Consider the following 21,192-nt stretch of genomic DNA (forward strand, 5'->3'; position numbering starts at 1 on the left):
GGATTGGGATCAGTGGGTTCTCACTCGGGGGGTTGGGGTCAGTGGGTTCTCACTCGGGGGCTTGGGATTAGTGGGTTCTCACTCGGGGGGTTGGGGTCAGTGGGCCCTCACTCGGGGGATTGGGATTAGTGGGTTCTCACTCGGGGGGTTGGGGTCAGTGGGCCCTCACTCGGTGGTCAGCTGGCCGTCACTTGGTGGTGGGGGTGGGTCATCAAAAAGCACCTTATGAGGTGAGGGTGGGGGTCCTGCCCCATCACCAGGGAGATGGTTTGAGAATCAAAGTGCCCTCTTCCCCAATGAGTTCAAGTCTAACTCAGCTGTTTCTGAATTTTTAATTAGTTGTTATTTGAAATGTTCTGAAATTTAAAATCTCATCTTGGTAATAACCAGTACACTGTGTAATTGCTGTAACATCCCATCTGGTTCACTAATGTCTTTTTGGGAAGGAAATCTGCAGTCCTTATCTGGTCTGGTCTTGATCTGACCCCAGATCCACAGCGATATGGTTGACTCTCAACTGCTCTCTGAAATGCCCAGACGAGATGGTGGCCAGTGACCTGGATTTGATTACTGGTTTGAGTCACTGTCTGTTCTGCCCTTGTCTGCGAGCGTTTCCTCTGGATGCTTTGGTTTCCCCTCAAAGTCTGAGTGACATGCTGATTAGATGCATTGGCCATGCAAACTACTCTCAGCATATCCGAATAGGTGCCGGAGTGAGGCGACTAGGGGATTTTCCCAGTAACTTCATTGCAGTGTTAATGTAAACCTACTTGTGATGCTAATAAATAAACTTTAAACTCAGTTATATCTAAGTGCCACTCAAAGAGATTGAAAAGATCACCTGACATCAGATTCCCACAGCCTGACTTTTGAAACTCCTGGAAAATCAGTGCATAAGCACCTTCAGTTACCCTTTTCTCAAGGGTAATTAGGGTGAATATAAGTGTTGGCCTCGCTAGTAATGCTCACATCCCATGGATAAATAAATACAAAACATGAACCCCGCCTGCTTAGATGCTACTGCATCTGTAAGGTTGTTGCTTAAGAATTCTGCCAGGTTGTTTAGCTGTGGAATAGATTTACTATTGATCTGTGAGTAGTTAATATCATGAAAGTAATGTTGGGATTCATTGTTGCTGGAAATGCAGCACTGTGGATTGGCGGGCTTGATCGAATAAGCTTTTCTGACTGAAAAAAGCTTTATTTGTTCATGGGATGTTGGTGTTGCTGGCTAGGCCAGCACTAGGCCAGCTGCTGTTTGAACTGCAGTCTACCTGATGTAGGCACACTCACGGTGCTTTCTCGTATGGTTTGATACAAATGAGTGCCCCGCCATTTCAGAAGATAATTGAGAGTCAGTCGATTCTGTCGTCTGGAGTCCATAAGAAGTCACAAGACTCTTTGTCAGAGCCATGCAGACTTGAAATGTTCGCTCTGTTCCCTCTCCACAGATGCTGCCAGACCTCATAGAATCATAAGACCATAGAAACCCTACAGTGCAGAAGGCCATTTGGCCCATTGAGTCTACATTGACAACAATCCCACCTAGGCCGTATCCCCATCATCCTACACATTTACCCTGCTAATCCCTCCTAACCTACGCATCCCGAGACACTAAGGGGCAATTTAGCATGGCCAATCAACCTAACTCGCACAGCTTTGGACTGTGGGAGGAAACCCACACAGACGGGAAGAATGTGCAAACTCTGCACTGACAATGACCCAAGCAGGAATCGAACCCAGCCCCCTGAAGCTATGATGCAGCAGTGTTAGTCACTGTGCCACCCCAAACTTTCCACCATTTTCTATTTTTGTTTCAAATTCCAGCATCTGCAGTAATTTAAAATTTATTTATTAGTGTCACGAGTAGGCTTACTGTGAAAATCCTCTAGCCGCCACACTCTGGTGCCTGTTTGGAAACACTGAGGGAGAATTTAGCACAGCCAATGCACCTAACCAGCACGTCTTTCAAACAGAGAGGAAACCGGAACACCTGGGGCAAACCTACGCAGACATGGGGAGAATGTGCAAACTCCATGCAGACAATGACCCAAGCCAGGAATCAAACCCGGGTCCCTGGCTTTGTGAAACAGCAGTAGTAACCACTGTGCCACCATGCCACCCTATTATCTTGGCGGTTTTTACTGCAGTCTGATAGTTTCATGATCATTATTACTATCATTTTATTCCTGATTTATTAATTGAATTTAAATTCACCCAACTTCCGTGGAGGTATTTGAACTCGTGTCTAGATCATTAGACTTGGTATCTGGTTTAACCAGTTCAGAAACATTATCACTGGTTTCTTGTCATCCTTATCGCCGATGTTTTTATCCAACTGAATAATTTGTTATCTGATAATCTTTACAATATTGAATCTTTTTTTCAGCTCTACCAATTCAAAATGCTGGGAATACTGAAAATGCCGATCATTGTCACGGTGTATGTTGATGTGGTTTTAACCATTCTTACAGCCCTGGGAATTGGAAGCAGATTGTGGGGACTGATGTACCCCAAAGCTGTTGTGTAAGTGTTTCTGTTTGTTTGAAATGATCTCCAGTTTTCAGATCCACTTGCTTTCTGTTGCTATACTGCCATGAGGCTATGTAAGAACATTGAGACCCCTTCGTGCAGAATACCTCATGTCGGAGGAATTGGTTTAAATTGAATTCTTCAATCTTTTGATCCCCTTAACACTTCTGGGTTAAGTCATAGTTCAGGGAGAGCAAAGATAAGAAGGAAAGGTTGCTGACATAACACTGGAAAAGGAAGCCAACTGGACAGTAGAGCAGGGTGTTGACAAGGCTGTTGGTGTGCATGTTTAGCAATCCAGTTACTGAACCTAAGATCATAAAATGGGGAGGTGATGACCTAGTGGTATTATCGCTAGATTATTAATCCAGAAACTCAACTAATGTTTTGGGGACCTGGGTTCAAATTCTGCCACAGCAGATTGTCTAATTTGAATTCAGTTAAAAAAAATATGGAATTAAAAATCTACTGATGACCATGAAACCATTGTCAGTTGACGGAATAAACCCACCTGGTTGACTCATGCCCTTTAGGGAAGGAAATCTGCCGTCTTTACCCAGTCTGGCCTACATGTGACCCCACAGCCACAATGTGGTTGACTCCCAACTGCAATGGCTTAGCAAGTCACTTAGTTCAAAGGCAACTAGGAATGAGCAATAAACACTGGCCGAGCCCGCGTTGCCCATGTCCCACAAATTAATTTTTAAAAAATGCACAGCAATGTTAAACTCAATAACTCCAGGTCAGAAGCTAAAAATGTGATCGGTGAAATGAAACTCTAACGAAATGCCAAGCTGAGGACACTTAACCATGTGGCTTACCCATAAATGGTGCCATTTGGGTGACATTCTGTATATGACCTGAGCAAATTGTCAGCACATTGGAATGGCCTTGACCATCTGTTTGATATTAAGTGGTACCTTCATGATCTCCACTGGGCCTGTTGATAAGATGTAGGTGGAGAATTAAGCCATTTGGCCCATTGAACCAGCTCCGCCATTCAATCATGGCTGATATGATTCTCATCCCCATTCTCCTGCTATCTCCCCGTAACCCTTGATCTCCTTATTGATCAAGAACCTATCTGTCTCTGTCTTAAGGACACTCAATGACCTGGCCTCCACAACCCTCTGTAGCAAAGAATTCCATAGATTCACCACCCTCTGGCTGAAGAAATTCCTCATCTCAGTTTTAAAGCAGTGTTCCCTTCACTCTTGAGTTTAGTCCCTCTGGTTCTAGTCTCTCCACTGGTCTGTCCATGTTCACTCTATCTAAGCCTCTCAGTATCCTGTAAGTTTCAATTTAGTCTCCCCCACCATCCTCCTAAACTCCAGTGATTATAGACCCAGACTCCTCATATGATAAACACTTCATTCCTGGGATCAGACTTCTGCAATCAGCTTTTAAGTAGGTTATTGGATCCAGCTATTCTGTCTTTGAGTGAAGCAAAGTGTTTCAAAATCCATCACCAAATATATTTCCAAGATGGGTGAGCTGGTTGATTTTCTCCATGCACCACCCTATTGGGATAATCATTGCATTGGTCCAGAATCAATATCCTGTGTCCAGTTTTCAACTATACTGACTCCATTGTTCATCGGAATCATTATCAACTGTTGTCTATGAGGTAATAAACACTGTTGGGGCATAGAATCCAGAGAATCCCTACAGCGTAGAAGGAGACCATTCAGCCCATTGGGTCTGCGCTGATGACAATCCCACTCAGGGTCTATTCCTGTAACCCCACATAATTACTCTGCTAACAATCTCCTGACACTAGGATCAATTTATCAAGGCCAGTCAACCTAACCACACATCTTTGGACTGTGGGAGAAAGCCAGAGTATCTGGAGGAGACCCACGTAGACACGGGGAGAATGTACAGACTCCACCCATGCAGTGACCCGAGGCTGGAATTGAACCTGGATCCCTAGTGCTGTGAGGCAGCAATGCTAACCATTGTGGCACCATGCCATCCCATTAGCGCACCAAAGACTGAATCCACACGTGACGTTGAACTGCTCTTTCAAGTCTCCATCATATTTTATGCAGCTACCGCCAGCTCTGTACTCATTCCACAATGCCTGAGTGACCTTCAGTGAATAGGGCTTTGTTGGGGAATCAGTGCAGACTCGATAGGCTGAATGGCCTCCCTCCACACAGTAGGAATTCTACATTTCTACGGCACTCCTCAAAATCTCTCCAAACCAAATACTGTGGAGAAGGGAACACAGTTACTGATATAAAAGAAATGAATTTCTGATAGAATAGCTTACTTGCTGGATCTTCTTAGAGTGCTGTTAGTTTGTATTGGCAAAAGGGTAAGTGGGATTTGGTGATCTCGGAAGCAATGCCATCAAACTCTGATAAGCTTGTAACATAAAGTTTAAGTTGTAGCAGAGGATGTTAATGTTGACAAGTACTTTTCTGCAACATCATCCTTTGTTTAAGGGTAAAACGCTATCTAACCAATTAGATAATTTGAATATCAGATGCAGTGTTGACAATAATGGATGTTTTGATTTGATTTATTATTGTCACAATGAAAAGTATGGTATCTTGCACACTACACAGACGAAACATACTGTTCATAGAAAAGGAAAGGAGAGGGTGCAGAATGTAGTATTACAGTCATAGCTGGGGTGTAGCGAAAGATCGATTTAATGCGAGGTAGGTTCATTCAAAAGTCTGATGGCAGCAGGGAAGAAGATGTTTCTGAGTTGGTTGGTATGTCACCTCAGACTCTCTATCTTTTTCCCGAAGGAAAAGGTGTGAGAGAGAATGTCCAGGGTGCGTGGGATCCTTAACCATGCTGGCTGCTTTTCCGAGGCAATGGAAATTTCGACAGTATCAGTGGGTATAGGCTGGCTTGAGCCATACCAAGCTGTGATTCAACCAGAAAGAATGCTTTCCATGGTGCATCTGTAAAAGTTGGTGAGAGTCCTAGTGGATATGCTAAATTTCCTTAGTCTCCTGAGAAAGTAGAAGCATTGGTGGCTTTTTTAATTATAGTGTCGGAATGGGGGGAACCAGGACAGGTTGTTGGTGATCTGGACACCTAAAAACTTGAAGTTCTTGATCGTTTCTACTTTGCCTCCATTGATGTAGATAGAATGTACTGAAGAATGAAGGCTTTCACAGGGGTGGCACAGTGGTTAGCGCTGCTGCCTCTCAGCACCAACAACCTGGGTTTGATTCCCAGCTTGGGTAACTGTGTGTGTTGAGTTTGCACGTTTTCCCCGTGTCTGCATGGATTTCCTCCAGGTGCTCCGGATTCCTCCCACAGTCTGAAAGACATGCTGGTTAGGTACATTGACCCAAACAGGCATCAGAGTATGGTGACCAGGGGAATTTCACAATAACTTCATTGCAGTGTTAATGTAAGCCTTACTTGTGATTAATAAATACATTTTTAACTTTACTTTAGAACTCTTTCAGTGCACTCTCAAGAAGTCACGATTGAACCTCCATCATACTCTCAGGCAATGCGTTCCAGATTCTAACTACTTGTTGGGTTAAAAAACCGGCTTTCCTTGTTGCTGGCAGTTCTTCTGCCATTCATCTCAAATTCATGTCCCCTGGTCTCAACCCTTCTGTCAATGGAAAAAAGTACTCTAAAATAGGTGGCGATTTGCTTCTGATGAAGTGAGGAAGCCACAACACTAGGTGTCAAGTTAGGCATCCTCAAAACATCTTAAGGGTTTAAGTTTATTTATTATTGTCTCAAGTAGGCTTACATTAACACTACAATGAAGTCACCTGATGAAGGAGCAGCGTTCTGAAAGCTCATGATTCTAAATAAACCTGTTGGACTTTAACCTGGTGTTGTGAGACTTTTTACCGGACTATATAATGGTCCAGTTTTTGGCAATTTTGCATTTTCCTAATCTCAATTCCTCATGAAGACCTTATCAGACAAGCTGTTTGCTGTACTTAGCACAGTTCTGTCCCTGTTCCTTCAATATTCATTGATTGTGGCATCTAAAATCTCTCCCCAGGTTTGATGAAGTTTATTATGGCCAATTTGTTTCGTTGTACACGAAGCAAATGTTTTTTATTGACGACAGTGGACCTCCACTTGGTCACATGATTCTGGCTGTTGGAGGTAAGAAAGTGATTTGATTTATTATTGTCACGCGTCGATATACATCAAAGATACTGTTTCTTGTGTGCTAAACAGACAAAACATACTTTACATAGAGTACCTGTGGGGAAGGGAGGGAAAGGAGAGAGTGCAGAATATAGTGTTACAGCCATAGCCAGGGTGGGGAGAAAGATCAACTTATTGTAAGGTAGCAGCCTTTAAGGAAAGTTTTTGAATAATTGTCATTCCACTATTGTTATTGGCCACATCTTTTAAGATCTTTTAATGTGTGTGATAGTTTGTGAAAGTGAACTGATAGAGATTGGGCCATTGTTGGAGATTTCCCTCTGTGGTAACATCACAACAGTAACAGAGATTCACGGACAGTGGCTTTTAATGTAAACAGCTTTATTAAATTGACTGGTGACCATCTTTCATCTTGCATTCGATGACAAGATGGAATGCCTAGTTTCCACGCTCTGACCGTTTTGAGAACATCAGACAATCCAAGAGAACAACGCATCCTGTTTTCAAGCCCTCGAGCAACAGCTCCAGCCATGTACTATCTCCTCATGGCTCCTCAACCCCCTGAGAATGCTGTGACTTAAAGATGAAACCTGATCTATTTTTATACCACAATGCAACCTCATCTCATGCCTAGTTAATATAAAGGCTGAGCATTTTAGTTTTTCCAGTTTATTGCTCCTACTTCTCAAGGGCAATTAGGGATGGGCAATAAATGCGGACCCAGCCATCAATGCCCACATCCCATCAAAGAATTTTTAAAAATCCTTTTAGCCTTTGCCTCGGTTCAACAAACTGTAAAGCATTAAGTGTGTAGGTTGGTTTTTATCACTTAGCATGGTTAGTGTCTCTTTGCAACGAGCCCCTTCTAAGGGCATGAAGCTTTTTTAAATAAATGTTTTTATTCCGGGTTTTCCACTTTCCATTTTACCTCAAGATGCAAATAGTTCAGATTACCAATCATTCTAACTATTGCAGTCAGCATTTCCTTCCATATGGATGATGAAAGGATGGGAGATAACTGGATAAAGCCATGAGCACTTGGTACCATGATGAACAGCTTCCTCCACAGGATAACAAAGACAGAGCTATACACAACATACGGGATTCCTTATTAAGTAAAATATAACCAATCAGGACCTAACTCAGCATCCCAAGCCCTTCAAGCGATGAAAGGATACCCCAGAAAAAGGGGAAGATTAGGATACCACCATTGCTACAAGACGTGGCATGGCAATGTACGTTCTCCTACACATGAGCCAGTAAGCCAAGGATCCTTGCACTATGCCAAGATTCGCAACACAACAGATCTCACTCCTTTTCAGCCATATCAGGGGCACCATTCAGGCGCCTCATTAGCGACAAACCTAAAACATTTTCCACCAAGGAAACCCAACTGACAAGGAGAAGAAAAATTGTCAAGAGACCCATCTACGGAATAACTCAGGGACAGATACAATTCTCCTCCCCCCAGCAGATAAGGGAAATCCACTGGAGTTAACTAAACAAATCAGAACCTGTATCAGCACCTCAACCACCCAGATAAAGAAAGAAAACCCTAGAGAGAGAGGAACAATTGATGTCAGATGAGGTCTACCCTTGTACACTTTAGCAAAAAGGCTACTAGGAGCAGTACATCTGAACCTCAGACAAAATAGGATACTGCTCCCTCAGAACAGCCCAAGCCTTAAGAAGGAGGACAGTCTGGAAATCCCTGTATAAGACCGCTTTGAGGAGGGTGACCAACTTCTCCATCCAGCCGAATCTCCAACCAAAGAAATACTAACAATGCTGCGTCAAAGTACTTATATTCATTCTGAGGTTCCACAGCTAACAGGATCCCCAGAGAACCAAGTCTCAAGATGAAGAATAGTCCAGAAACCACCACAAGGGGACATTTTGGGAGGACGGTGATCAGTTCTCTGCCCACCTGACCCAGATAAACACACACACTACTGCCTTAACTTACTCAATTGAGCTAAACTAGGATCAGCGATGCACTGGAATAAGGGCCGACAGGCCAATGGTACTGACATCATTTTATACATGGAGCAAAGCAAACTAGGCACCCCTGAGGTGCCTCATAAGCCCCACCATCTGTGAAATGCCATCCAATTCACCCTCATCTCAGAAACTCTTAACAGATGATATGCCACCATGCATTCCACAAGCCAAGCAACCACTGTCCTGACCCACGAAGGCAAGTAAATGTAGAAGACCAATCTAAGAAGGATTAGGTATCCAAGGATTAGCTGACCATGTCCGGGTGTGTGCCAGTATATATTTCTCTCACTTCATGCCAGAGGTGCCAACAACAGAAAAAGAGCCAAGTCTTTTCCAGGGAAGATGATCTGTTTGTATCTTCTTAGGAGACAAGCAAGGATTCCTTAATCTCAAAAGAACAGAAAGTATAAAAGAAAAACATAACATCAATTGTCCTAACAGGGCATTTCCTCACCCATCATGAGGACATAAGGCCATACCAAGCCACCTACCAACATCCTGTTATGGTGCTACCCATCTTCAAATAAAGTAAAAGATACTAAAATATATAAATGTAAATGTAGCATAATGGTTAGCACTGCACCCTCACAGCACCAGGAACCTGGTTTTGGGTGACTGTCTGTGTAGAGTTTGCACATTCTCCCTGTGTCTGCGTGGTTTCGTCCGGGTGCTCTGGTTTCCTCCCACAGTTCAAAGATGTTTAGGTTTGGTGGATTAGCCATTGTAAATGCACAGAGTTAGGGGGCTAAGGTGAATGGTTGGACCTGGGCAAGGTGCTGTTTCGGAGAGTTGGTGCAGACTCGATAGGCTGAATCGCCTCCTCCTGTGCTGTCAGGACTTTGTATCAATAAATGCAGGGATCACAGCACATTAAAAAAAAAGGTAAATAATGGACAACCCTCATGTCATACAAGCAACTCAGCGCGCTCCCCAATTGAAAGGAGACCGCCAAACAAGGAAATATCTCCACATTGCAAACATTGAAACCTAAGAACTAGAACTCGACACAGAGCCAAAAGCAGTGTGGGCAGACCCCCTTACCTGCCCTGCTCCCCTGGTACCACACAACAAAAGCAAGATTGAATGCCAATGTAATGCCCATTAAACTAAGGCTCCCCTCGTCCCACTGTCTGAGCACGCTGGTGGACAAATACCACCAAAGAGAAAAAAATGGACACTCCTGATTTTCGCAATGCAACAAGATGATAGGTGACAAACACCTCCGTGCTCACACATCATATGCCCTTGTCAGGATAAAAGACTGTATCATGATATCAGAATCTAATCACAGAACAAAGTTCAGGATTAATGATGAACTGCAGAATAATATAACCATCCACGGAGCTTAAAGTCCAAAGCCAAGAGAGTATTATCAACCAACGCTCAAGATCCATCCAGAGTTTCATCAAAGCCTTTGCACCTCCCCCATGTCATCATCCTAAAACTTATGGTAAAAGGAAACTTAGATCCCAGTGGATGGCACAGACTTGTCCCCCCATGACCACCTCCAGCCCTTCCCGAAGGACACCAAGGACGAACCAATGCAAGACCAGGAACTGGAGTCTTCAACCAACCCCAAGCCTTGAAAGACCAGATGCAGTGTGCTGTATCAAACTTGAAATGCCCAACTTTCAAATCTAAACAGATTTGGCTGGGAATTCATCCTCAGCTCCCTTCACGTAAGGATCAAAGATTTATGGGTTGTGCATCAGTATAAACAAGGATTAAAAGATGAGCGTGCCAGAGCTAGCTTAAAAAACAGCCGTTCCTGTGCTTGCATCATATATCTGTCCAGGTGATGAGGATACAGATTCTGAGATGGAAGCAGAAGAGACTGCTGCCGTGACTGAAGCAGGGCCTGTGTTAGTGACTTTACAGTGCTCCTTCCAAAAACAAAAGTCTCCAATTCAGTTCATACCTCCAGATCCATTCGCACTTCCAGCCAACCTCAGGCTGATCACCAAGTGGTGAAAAGGACTATCCTGTGGCAGGGGTGCAGGGAAAGAAACGGACTTAAAGTGGGGGAAAGTATGTTACAATACCCATTGGACTTTATCAATAGATCTTCCCATGGGTCTTGTGGAGTATAAACTCCTTTGTTGAACGAATGGAGACTTGCCCAATAAGGAAAGAGCAGCAGGAGTTTTAAGCCAGCCGTCTGTACCCGGACCAGGAGCCAAAGGACTCCATGGCTTGACATGTGCTGTAGCCGCAGAAACGGTGCTTTATTCACCCTGTAAATAAAGGGATAACTGGCCTCAGTGAGATTATTACAGATGGCATAGAGGCTAGGCAATGATATTATGGGAGACATGGTGAAGTATCTGAGGTTCTTGGAGGAGTGGAACCTTCAAAATTGGCAGGTGATATTTGATTTGATTTATTATTGTCACATGTATTAGCATACAGTGAAAAGTATTGTTTCTTGGCGCTATGCAGACAAAGCATACAGTTCATAGAAAAGGAAAGGAGAGAGTGCAGAATGTAGTGTTACAGTCATAGCTGGGGTGTAGAGAAAGATCAACTTAATGCATGGTACTTCCATTCAAAAGTCTGACAGCACAGGGAAGAAGCTGCTCTTGAGTCGGTTGGTACGTGACCTCAGACTTTTGTGCCTTTTTCCCGAAGGAAGAAGGTGGAAGAGAGAATGTCCGGGGTGTGCTGGCTGCTTTGCAGAGGAAGTGTAGATAGAGTCAATAGATTGGAGGCTGATTTATGTGATGGATTGAGCTACATTCGCAACCTTAGCTTTCTATGGTGCATCTGTAAAAAGTTGATGAGAGTCAAAGCTAACATGCCAAATTTCCTTAATCTTCTGAGGAAGTAGGGGCGTTGGTGAGCTTTGGTGATATTGGAGTATTTCAGTTGCCCTATTGTCTGGAAGAATAAATATACCAAAGTTTCAACTCCTAATGGTTGTCCAGTGACACTTATTGAAAGTACCCAGACACGTAAAGGATTAGGTAATCTTGATCAAATAACCCATTGTCATGTACTCTAAGGCAGGGCTGCCACCTTTTAGAGAATTGTAGAGCAATAATATACAACCAGGTAGGTAATGGGAGTATAATAATTGAAAGCACATAAGTGTGGGAAAAGTAATAAATAACATCAGCAGAAAACAAAGTAAAACTTAGCATTTGGTTATTGAGTCTCTTTACAGCCATGGTGAAGCTGTGGCCTCTTTTGCTTACACTAAAGAAATTTGATTTTGCTTTCCTGTCTGTTTTTAAAAGAGTAAAGTTGCAGAGGAACTATGAAAGAACCTTGTTGCTATTAAATAGTGTATTTGGTTTTCACTTCCAGCATATTTCGGTGGCTTTGATGGGAACTTTGCTTGGAACCGTATTGGCGCAGGTAGGAGTTACTCAGTGTTTTTCACTATTATATTAATTCTCATGGAAGTGAGCGGTAACGCGATGGCCCAAGATAATTAACTCTGTACTCAAGTGAAAATAAAGAACGTAAGAATGTGTATTTGTTGTACACATGCCACCTACTGGTTCCAGACGAAACCTTGGGTTCTATTTGTAGGTACTGCCAGCTCTCATTTGGGAATGTTAAGTTTGTAGTAATTCTAATGGCATTGTGGGTCAAGCCACACCACAGGGCCTGCAGCGATTCAAGAAGGCAGTTCACCACCACCTTCTCAAGGGCAACTAGAGAATGGGCAATAAATGCTGACCAGCCAGCGATGTCCATGTCTCACAAATGAATTTTAAAAAATCTGTGACTTATAGAAGACATACTGAAGCAACCATCATATTTATAATTTCTCTGGTTGCTCTGGAAAGTGGGCAATATAACTCATTTAAAGAATAAAGTGTGGGTACATTTATACTGCTCACACATTTTAACAATGCTACAATGCTCGCAAGCTGAGGTTGTGACGAACCTCAGGCCAAGCTGTAACCCAGCACGTGATTAAAATAAATTATTTGGGTTGATAGAGCTTTCGCACGTAGCGACAATATCTGTTTATCAACAGCTGCTAGGATGTGTTTTAAGGACATTTTACATTGAAGCAGATTAATTTAACCCTGTTAAAGATGCAGGGACCTGGTATTATAGTAGCAGACCTGCATTCTGAGATCACAAGTCAACTTTTGTACCATGGCAAATTGAGATTAAATTAATTAAACCTGGTGATTTGTGGGCTAGCACTGGAATAATGACCATACACGGGTACTGGTTCAGTCATTGACGTGTTTTGGTTATTTGCTGATAAATCTGATTCTGTGTCAACTTAATCACTTTGTCTCTTAGATCGTAGATGATAGAATCCTGCAGTGCAGAAGGAGGCCATTCAACCCATCAAGCCTGCACTGACCACAATCCCATGCGGGCCCTATCACCATGCATTTACCCTAGCTAGTCCGTCTGGCACTAAGGGGCAATTTTAACATGGCCAATCCACCTAACCCACACATCTTTGGACTGTGGGAGGAAACCGGAGCACCTGGTGAAAACCCACACAGACACGGGGAGAATGTGCAAACTCCACACAGACAGTGACCCAAGCCAAGAATCAAACCCAGATCCCTGGCGCTGTGAGGCAGCAGTGCTAACCACTGTGCCACCTTGCTGCCCTAAGGGACATCTTATGGGACATTGTTAGCCTACGCCACTTATCTCCATCTTTAGCCACATTTTGTGCTTTGCCCCACGAGAGTCCACCTCACTCAACTCAGCCACCACACAGTTCTACCCCAGGCTGTCATTGGCCTGGCTGGCTTTCGATCCCCTCGATATCAAATTGTTGTTCCACCAGTCAGAGGGGCCTCTCCCAGCCTGGGCACTAGCCCTCAACTGATTGAGCTGAGATTACTATAGTCTTCTGTTGATACACCTGGGTTATTCCCCATTCAAATTAATTCTTGTCAGAGTTGCCGACAATTTTGCAGTGATTTATACCCATCAGGGACATGTCCCTAAAGCATTGTTGTTCTTCATCTATGTGGCAGAGATCAAAGGAGGTAAGTTCTGTCAAAAGTAATTTAGCAATTTGCTGCACGCTTGTATATAGTGCCACAGAAGGCACCCCAATGACCAGGGAACAATCAGGCCAACTGCTTTGTTCTAGGTGTCAGGTTTCATGGATGTGATTCCCACTGCATCCGTTTGGGAAAATAATGAACTCTGGACAGGGAATTTTGATTTGATTTGATTTATTATTGTCACATACAAACATAACAGTGAAAAGTATTGTTTCTTGCACATGATACAGACAAAGCATACCATTCATAGAGAAGGAAAGAAAAGAGTACAGAATGTAGTGCTACAGTCATAGCTAGGGTGTAGAGAAAGATCAACTTAACACAAGGTAGGCCCATTCAAAAGTCTGACAGCAGCAGGGAAGAAACTGTTCTTGAATCGGTTGGTTGACTCGATGTGAATTACCAAGAGTGAATCAGTGATGAAGCTAGCAACTAAACAACATCAAAAAATCAGCTTGGTGGCCTGACATTAAACATACCAAATCAGAACCCAGTCCCTCTCCTATCCATCAAATTGAAGGCAGAGATTCACCTGTATTTTCCTGCTCCTGCACTGTTATCCCTGGTGTCCCACATGGATCTATCCCTGGTCTCCCTCATATTGGGGACATCATTTGATTACAGCATTAGCATCAGTATGTGGGCTGTACCTCACCACAACTCTGCCTCACTGCTACCCTTAAAGCCACTAGCGCCTCTGATTTACCTCCTTGCTTGTCTGACCTACTATGTTAAATGAGCAGAGATTAACTCCAGTTAAATATTGGAAATACCTCAAGTCATTGTCTTTAGTTCCCACCAAAAACTCTTTTCCTCAGCCACCCTCTCCCTTGCACTCTGCTCCTGCTTGAGTGCCTCTCCCACATCAGTACATCTCCAGTTGTCACTTCACCCATTGGCAGCCATGCCTTCAGTGACCATGGCCTTTGGCATTGGAATCCCCTCCTCAAACCCCTGCCTTTCCGCTGCTGTTTCTTCCTCCTCCAAGACACTCTGTGGAAGGTGCCTAGTCCTAATTTCTTTTACACGGCTCAGTGTCAGACTTTGTTAAAACTCCTGTGAAATGTTTTGAAACTTCTTACTACACCAAAGACTATATTAATGCAAATTGTTGTTGTTTACTTTTCCTTACTCATTGAAGTTTATCTTGCACTGAATAAGGTGCTTCATTTTGAGTTTTTCTCTGATTTGGAATTGGTAAATATGTGAATTCTCCCTCCTCTGATTGCTCTGCACACACCTGTTTAAAACATCTGGGACAAGCCAGTCACAGTGAGGTAGTGTGAAATTTTAGCCAGCACCTGTGGAATGAGCAGTATCCATGGCTTCTCCTGTTCTGTTGTTATTTATTTGTGTTACAAGAAGGCTTACATTAACACTGCAATGAAGTTACTGTGAAAATCCCCTAGTTGCCACACTCCGGCGCCTGTTTGGATACACTGAGGGAGAATTCAACGTGGCCAGTGCACCTAATGAGCACGTCTTTTGGATTGTGGGAGGAAACCGGAGCACCCGGAGGAAACCAATGCAGACACAGGGAGACTCCGCACAGACAGTGATCCAAGCTGGGAATTGCACCCAGTTCCTCAGCACTGTGAGGCAGCAGTGCTAACCACTGTGCGTCCATGAAGCTCGAATGTCAGTCAGAGTGGGGGAAAGTTCACACTATCTTCCTTTTCTATCAGTTGGAATGGTATGTTATTGCGAGACAGTAACATTTGTACACTTCCTTTTTCTCAGAATACACTGGGAACGTCCCCGTTTGGAACCTGCGATTCCTCCCAGCTCTTGCAGGTGCACTCTGCATCTCGCTGGCATATCAGATTGTAGTAGAGCTCAAGTATTCCTACTTCTCCGCTGTCATTGCTGCTCTTCTTGTCATGTTTGGTAAGCAGTAGAATAGTTACAAAAGGAAACGAGGTATTTAAGTTGAAATTTTTTTAGCACGTAAAACAGCGAGTGGAATATGGAAATGTAATTAGTGTCTGATATTGGAAATAAGAAGCTGTATACTGTTGTACTCAATCTTCACTGTAGTGTGAGGAAACCCCTTTATGTGTAGACAATGGTACAGCACATCATATAATTTTAATTTTTAATAGAGAGAGCATTCCTAGCTTAATTTTGATTATCATTTCCCTTCATTTGTTGATGTCAGTGTTATCTCAGATTACCAACCATTGTCTGGAGCTTTGATCTTTCAATCTCCAATCTTGTGTATGGCATCATTTTCTTATTCTGTCCTGAGGAGGACCGTGTGGAGGGGAGAGTGCAAATTGTAAAGATGGTAGTTCTTTGACTCCCATCTCAATCCCCTTCACCCTCCTCCACCCCACCTCTCCCTCCCTCCTGCCCCCATCTCTCTCTGTCTCCCTCCCTCCCGCCCCCATCTCTCTCTGTCTCCCTCCCTCCCGCCCCCATCTCTCTCTGTCTCCCTCCCTCCCGCCCCCATCTCTCTCTGTCTCCCTCCCTCCCGCCCCCATCTCTCTCTGTCTCCCTCCCTCCCGCCCCCATCTCTCTCTGTCTCCCTCCCTCCCGCCCCCATCTCTCTCTGTCTCCCTCCCTCCCGCCCCCATCTCTCTCTGTCTCCCTCCCTCCCGCCCCCATCTCTCTCTGTCTCCCTCCCTCCCGCCCCCATCTCTCTCTGTCTCCCTCCCGCCCGCCCCCATCTCTCTCTGTCTCCCTCCCGCCCGCCCCCGTCTCCCGCCCGCCCCCGTCTCCCGCCCGCCCCCGTCTCCCTCTCTCTCTCTCCCTCCCTCCCGCCCCTGGCTGGGAAATTTGGAGCAGAGGGACACAGTCTTAGGATAAGGAATCTGCCATCAATGACTGAGATATGAAATTACTTGATAAATATTTGGTGTCAGTAATTTGAGGGATATTGGAAGTGGGCAGGAAACTGGGGCTGAGGCAGAAGATGAAATGGGATCATGTTGAATGGCAGAGTTGCCTTGAAGGGCCTCATGGTCTGTATGTATGGGTGGCACAGTGGTTAGCACTGCTGCCTCACTGCGCCAGGGACCCAGGTTTAATTCCAGCCTCGGGTGACCGTGTGGAGCATGTATATTCTCCCTGTGCCTATGTGAGTTTCCTCCAGGTGCTGCAGTTTCTTCCCACACTGCAAAGGTGTGTAGGTTTGGTGGATTAACCGTGAAAAATGTGTAGGGTTACAGGGATAGAGTAGAGGGGAGGAGTGCCTTGATGGGATTCTCTTTTAGAGAGTCAGTGCAGACTCGATGGGCTGATGGCTCCTTTCTGCACTGTAGGGATTCTATGGTTCTAATCGCATTGATGTCAGCTGTGACATATTCGTGTAATAATTTTGATTAGTTCCAGTGCTATAGCTATCCTCTTTTCTTTTTGAAACAGAGAACTCCTTAATAACCCAGTCACGCTTTATGCTTCTGGAATCCATTCTGATTTTCTTTGTGCTGTTGGCAGTTCTGTCTTATCTGAAATTCTACAATATGCAGCAAGGCAGGTATGATAAAACCTTCGAGTGAGGTCTTCATATTCTAGACATTGGAAAGAATGTGATAAAGAAGTTAATTCCTCATGCCAATTGTGGTTTGTTGCAGTTTGTCCTCAATGAGGTGGTGGTTCTGGCTTTTCCTAACAGGAACCTCATGTGCCTTTGCTGTCGGGTGAGTTTCTGAAAGCATTTTTCTCTGTGGCACTGGACATTTTCCAGCTGTGGCACTGCAGCTTATCTCCTCCAGTGATACAGCTTTTGATTTGATTTATTATTGTCACATGTATTAACACACAGCAAAAAGTATTGTTTCTTGCCTGCTAAAGAGACAAAGTATACCATTCATAGAGAAGGGAATGAGAGAGTGCAGAATGTAGTGGTACAGTCATAGCTAGGGTGTAGGGAAAGATCAACTTAATGTGAGGTAGGTCCGTTCAAATGTCTGACAGCAGCAGGAAGAAGCTGTTCTTGAGTCGGCTGCTATGTGAGTCCAGACTTTTTCCCTAAGGGAAAAAGTGGAAGAGAGAATGTCTGGGGTGTGTGGGGTCCTTAATTATGCTGGCTGCTTTGCCGAGGCAGTAAGAAGTGTACTCAGAGTCAATGGATGGGAGGCTGATTTGCGTGATGGATTGGACTACATTCACAACTTTTTGTAGTTTTTTTGCAGTCTTGGGCAGAGCAGGAGCCATACCAAACTGTGATACAACCAGAAAGAATGCTTTCTACGGTGCATCTGTAAAAGTTGGTGAGAGTCATAGCTGACATGCGAAATTTTCTTAGTCTTCTGAGAAAGTAAAGATGTTGGTGGGCTTTCTTAACTATAGTGTCAGCACGGGAGGACCAGGGTAGTTTGTTGGTGAGCTGGACACCTAAAAACTTGAAGCTCTCAACCCTTCCTACTTTGTCCCCATTGATGTCGACAGGAGCATGTTCTCCTTTACACTTCCTGAAGTCAATGACAATCTCCTTCATTTTGTTGACATTGAGGGAGAGATTATTGTCGCTGCACCAGTTCACCAGATTCTCTATCTCATTCCTGTACTCTGTCTCAACATTGTTTGAGATCCAACCCACTGTGGTGGTGTTGTCAGCAAACTTGAAAATCGAATTGAAAGGAAATTTGGCCACACAGTCATAGGTGTACAAGGAGTATAGTAGGGGGCTGAGAACACAGCCTTGTAGGCACCAGTGTTGAGGATGCCACATCAGCTGCCAGTTGAACAAGAGGTGGCATCTGGATGAATGTTCTTCGATGTTATCTCCCTGAAAAGGTAAAATTATTCCAATGCTCCAATCTGTATTTGCGTAACCTACAGGATTTTCCCTCCAATTTAACTTGGTTGAGAGCCAACTGAGGAAGTAGGAATAGAGATTTGGGCACTTGTGTACCTAGGTTCTTGTTGAGCTACCAGAACCAGGAAGATGCTAAGATCGCCACTCAATCCATGGTGAGTGGCAGTTTTCAGCCAGGGTGACACTGGGTGTCCTCAGTTAGTTTCTGTATTCAAGGTCGGAAGTGAGAAGATGATCCAACTCCAGTTCCCACTCTTGATCACTTTCTGGTGACTCTTATTGATAAGATCATGTGAATTTTATCCCGGAATAATAGAAGCCTGCAACACAAAAGGAGGCCATTTGGCCTGCCATATGTGGACTGGCTTTTTGAAAGAACAGTTGTGCTTCTTTCCGCACTCCTGTGCCCATAAACCAGAAGGCTTCAGCATCTATCCAATCCCCTTAGAATCATTGAATCCACCTACAGTGCAGAACGAGGCCACTCAGCCCATCGAGTCTGCACTGACCACAATTCCACCAGGTCATACCCCCATAAACACATGCATTTACCCTAGCTAGTCCCCCTGACACTAAGAGACAATTTACCATGGTAAATCCACTTAACCCGTACATCTTTGGAGTGCAGGAAGAAATCGGAGCACCTGGAGGAAACCCAGAGACACGGGGAGAACGTGCCGACTCCACACAGACAGTGACCCAAGCCGGGAATCAAACCCGGGTCCCTGGCACTGTGAGGTAGTGATGCTAACCACTATCCTTCTAAAATTATTGATGGAATCAGCTTCCACCAAGCTCTCAACTATAGCATTCCAGATCGCAATAACCTATGAATGAATTAATTTCACTTAATCTCATCTCCAGACCTTTTGTCAATGACTTTAAATCTGTGACCTTGGGTTACTGATCTGCTGTCCTGAGGGAATAGTTTTTCTCTTATTTATCCTTTCGAAACCTCTCATCATCCTCTTGGCCAATCTCTTTACCTGCCCTGTTTCAGTGAGAACAATCTTGACTGCTTTCTAACCTGGGAGCATCTCTGTCTGTATGGTTCATTTTAAAACTGGGCGGTTTATCTAACTGCTGATTCTTTCCAGGAGTTAATGGCATTTTGTGCACATACGGCTACTTTCATTTCTACTTCACAGGTTGTGAATGTAGCCATCCATCATGCAAACCAGCCTCCCATCCATTGACTCTGCCTACACTTGCTGCTGCCTTGGCAAAGCAGCCAGTACAATTAAGGACTCCACGCACCCCAGACATTTTCTCTTCCACCTTCTTCTGTCGGGAAAAAGATACAAAAGTCTGAGATCACATACTAACCAACTCAAGAACAGCTTCTTCCCTGCTGCCTTCAGACTTCTGAATTGCATTAGGTCGATTTTTCTCTGCACCCTAGCTATGACTGTAACACCACCACTTGCACTGTCTCGTTTCCTTCTCTATGAACAGTATGCTTTGTCTGTATAGTGTGCAAGAAACTATACTTCTCACTGTAAGCTAATACATGTGACAATGTTAAATCAAATCTTGATTCTTCAAAAAAATATTGATGAGAAGTTAAGGTGTCCTGGAATGTGAGCATTGCAGTGTTTTCTGCCTGTTAAATACTGATTCATTCTAATTCATTAAGTGTTAAGTAATCGGTCTTCAGCTATTCGCCTAATTAAAAGAGCAAACTTTGGATTTCTGAACATTGGTTCACTGTTGACTTTTACTTTGTTGTGTTTACAGGGTCAAATATATGGGCTTGTTTACTTACCTGCTTTTATTGGCTATTGCTGGAGTACATACTTGGCAGATAATTGGGGATACAACACTATCAAATGTAGGTATATCTCTGCTATTGATTTTAATTTAGCTTTGGTTTTATTTAGTACATCAATGTGGTTTAACAGTTTTGGAGCCTGAATACACATCTTTGCCTTGTGGCACTGCAATAGTAAGTCGGAGAATAATGATATAGCATTCGTACTAGTGTAATTTTCCATTAATGCCACAGAATCTAATTGCTGTATAAGGGTGCACTCTGAGGTGGGTTAGAAAGTGGAAAGGAAAAGACTTGCAATTTTACCATACCTTTTACAATCTTAATATGCAAAATGTTCTATGGCCAGTGAAGTACATGTTGGAAGTGTAATCACCTTTGTAATATAGAAAACATGGCAGCCAATTTGTGCACAGTAAGATCCCACAAACTGCAATGCGAGCAAATGTGAGTACAGTCTCTGTTCAATTAAAGGATGTTTCATTTTGGGCACCTTTCAACGTCCATGCTGTACTTGCAGTTATAATGTCTGCCAATCTCTTTACCTGCCCTGTTTCAGTGAGAACAATCTTGACTGCTTTCTAACCTGGGAGCATCTCTGTCTGTATGGTTCATTTTAAAACTGGGTGGTTTATCTAACTGCTGATTCTTTCCAGGAGTTAATGGCATTTTGTGCACATACGGCTACTTTCATTTCTACTTCACAGGTTGTGAATGTAGCCATCCATCATGCAAACCAGCCTCCCATCCATTGACTCTGCCTACACTTCCTGCTGCCTTGGCAAAGCAGCCAGCATAGTTAAGGACTCCACGCACCTCGGACATTCTCTCTTCCACCTTCTTCCATTGGGGAAAAGATACAAAAGTCTGAGGTCACGTACCAAGAACAGCTTCTTTCCTGCTGCTGTCAAGACTTTTGAATGCACTTACCTTGCATTAAGTTGATCTTTCTCTGCACCCTGGGCTATGACTGTAACGCTACATTCTCCACTCTCTCATTTCCTTCTGTATTAACGGTA

At 43.9% G+C, this 21,192-nt stretch overlaps 1 protein-coding gene across 1 annotated transcript in view; it reads left to right on the top strand.

The window, feature by feature from the left end:
• The first annotated feature begins 2,394 nt into the window (after window positions 1-2,394).
• The window catches only part of pomt1 (protein-O-mannosyltransferase 1), a 44,436-nt gene continuing 25,638 nt past the window's right edge, over window positions 2,395-21,192 (top strand). Inside the window, exons 1-7 of the mRNA XM_080211972.1 lie at window positions 2,395-2,526; window positions 6,530-6,636; window positions 11,950-12,000; window positions 15,381-15,527; window positions 17,007-17,118; window positions 17,216-17,281; window positions 20,140-20,233. Of these exons, the coding sequence (XP_080068098.1) occupies window positions 2,405-2,526; window positions 6,530-6,636; window positions 11,950-12,000; window positions 15,381-15,527; window positions 17,007-17,118; window positions 17,216-17,281; window positions 20,140-20,233 (699 nt within the window). The 5' untranslated portion in view covers window positions 2,395-2,404. The remainder of the gene's footprint in view (window positions 2,527-6,529; window positions 6,637-11,949; window positions 12,001-15,380; window positions 15,528-17,006; window positions 17,119-17,215; window positions 17,282-20,139; window positions 20,234-21,192) is intronic.

The sequence above is a fragment of the Carcharhinus amblyrhynchos genome, chromosome 25 (assembly GCF_965287045.1).
Source record: "Carcharhinus amblyrhynchos chromosome 25, sCarAmb.v2.hapA, whole genome shotgun sequence".
NCBI lineage: Eukaryota > Metazoa > Chordata > Chondrichthyes > Carcharhiniformes > Carcharhinidae > Carcharhinus > Carcharhinus amblyrhynchos.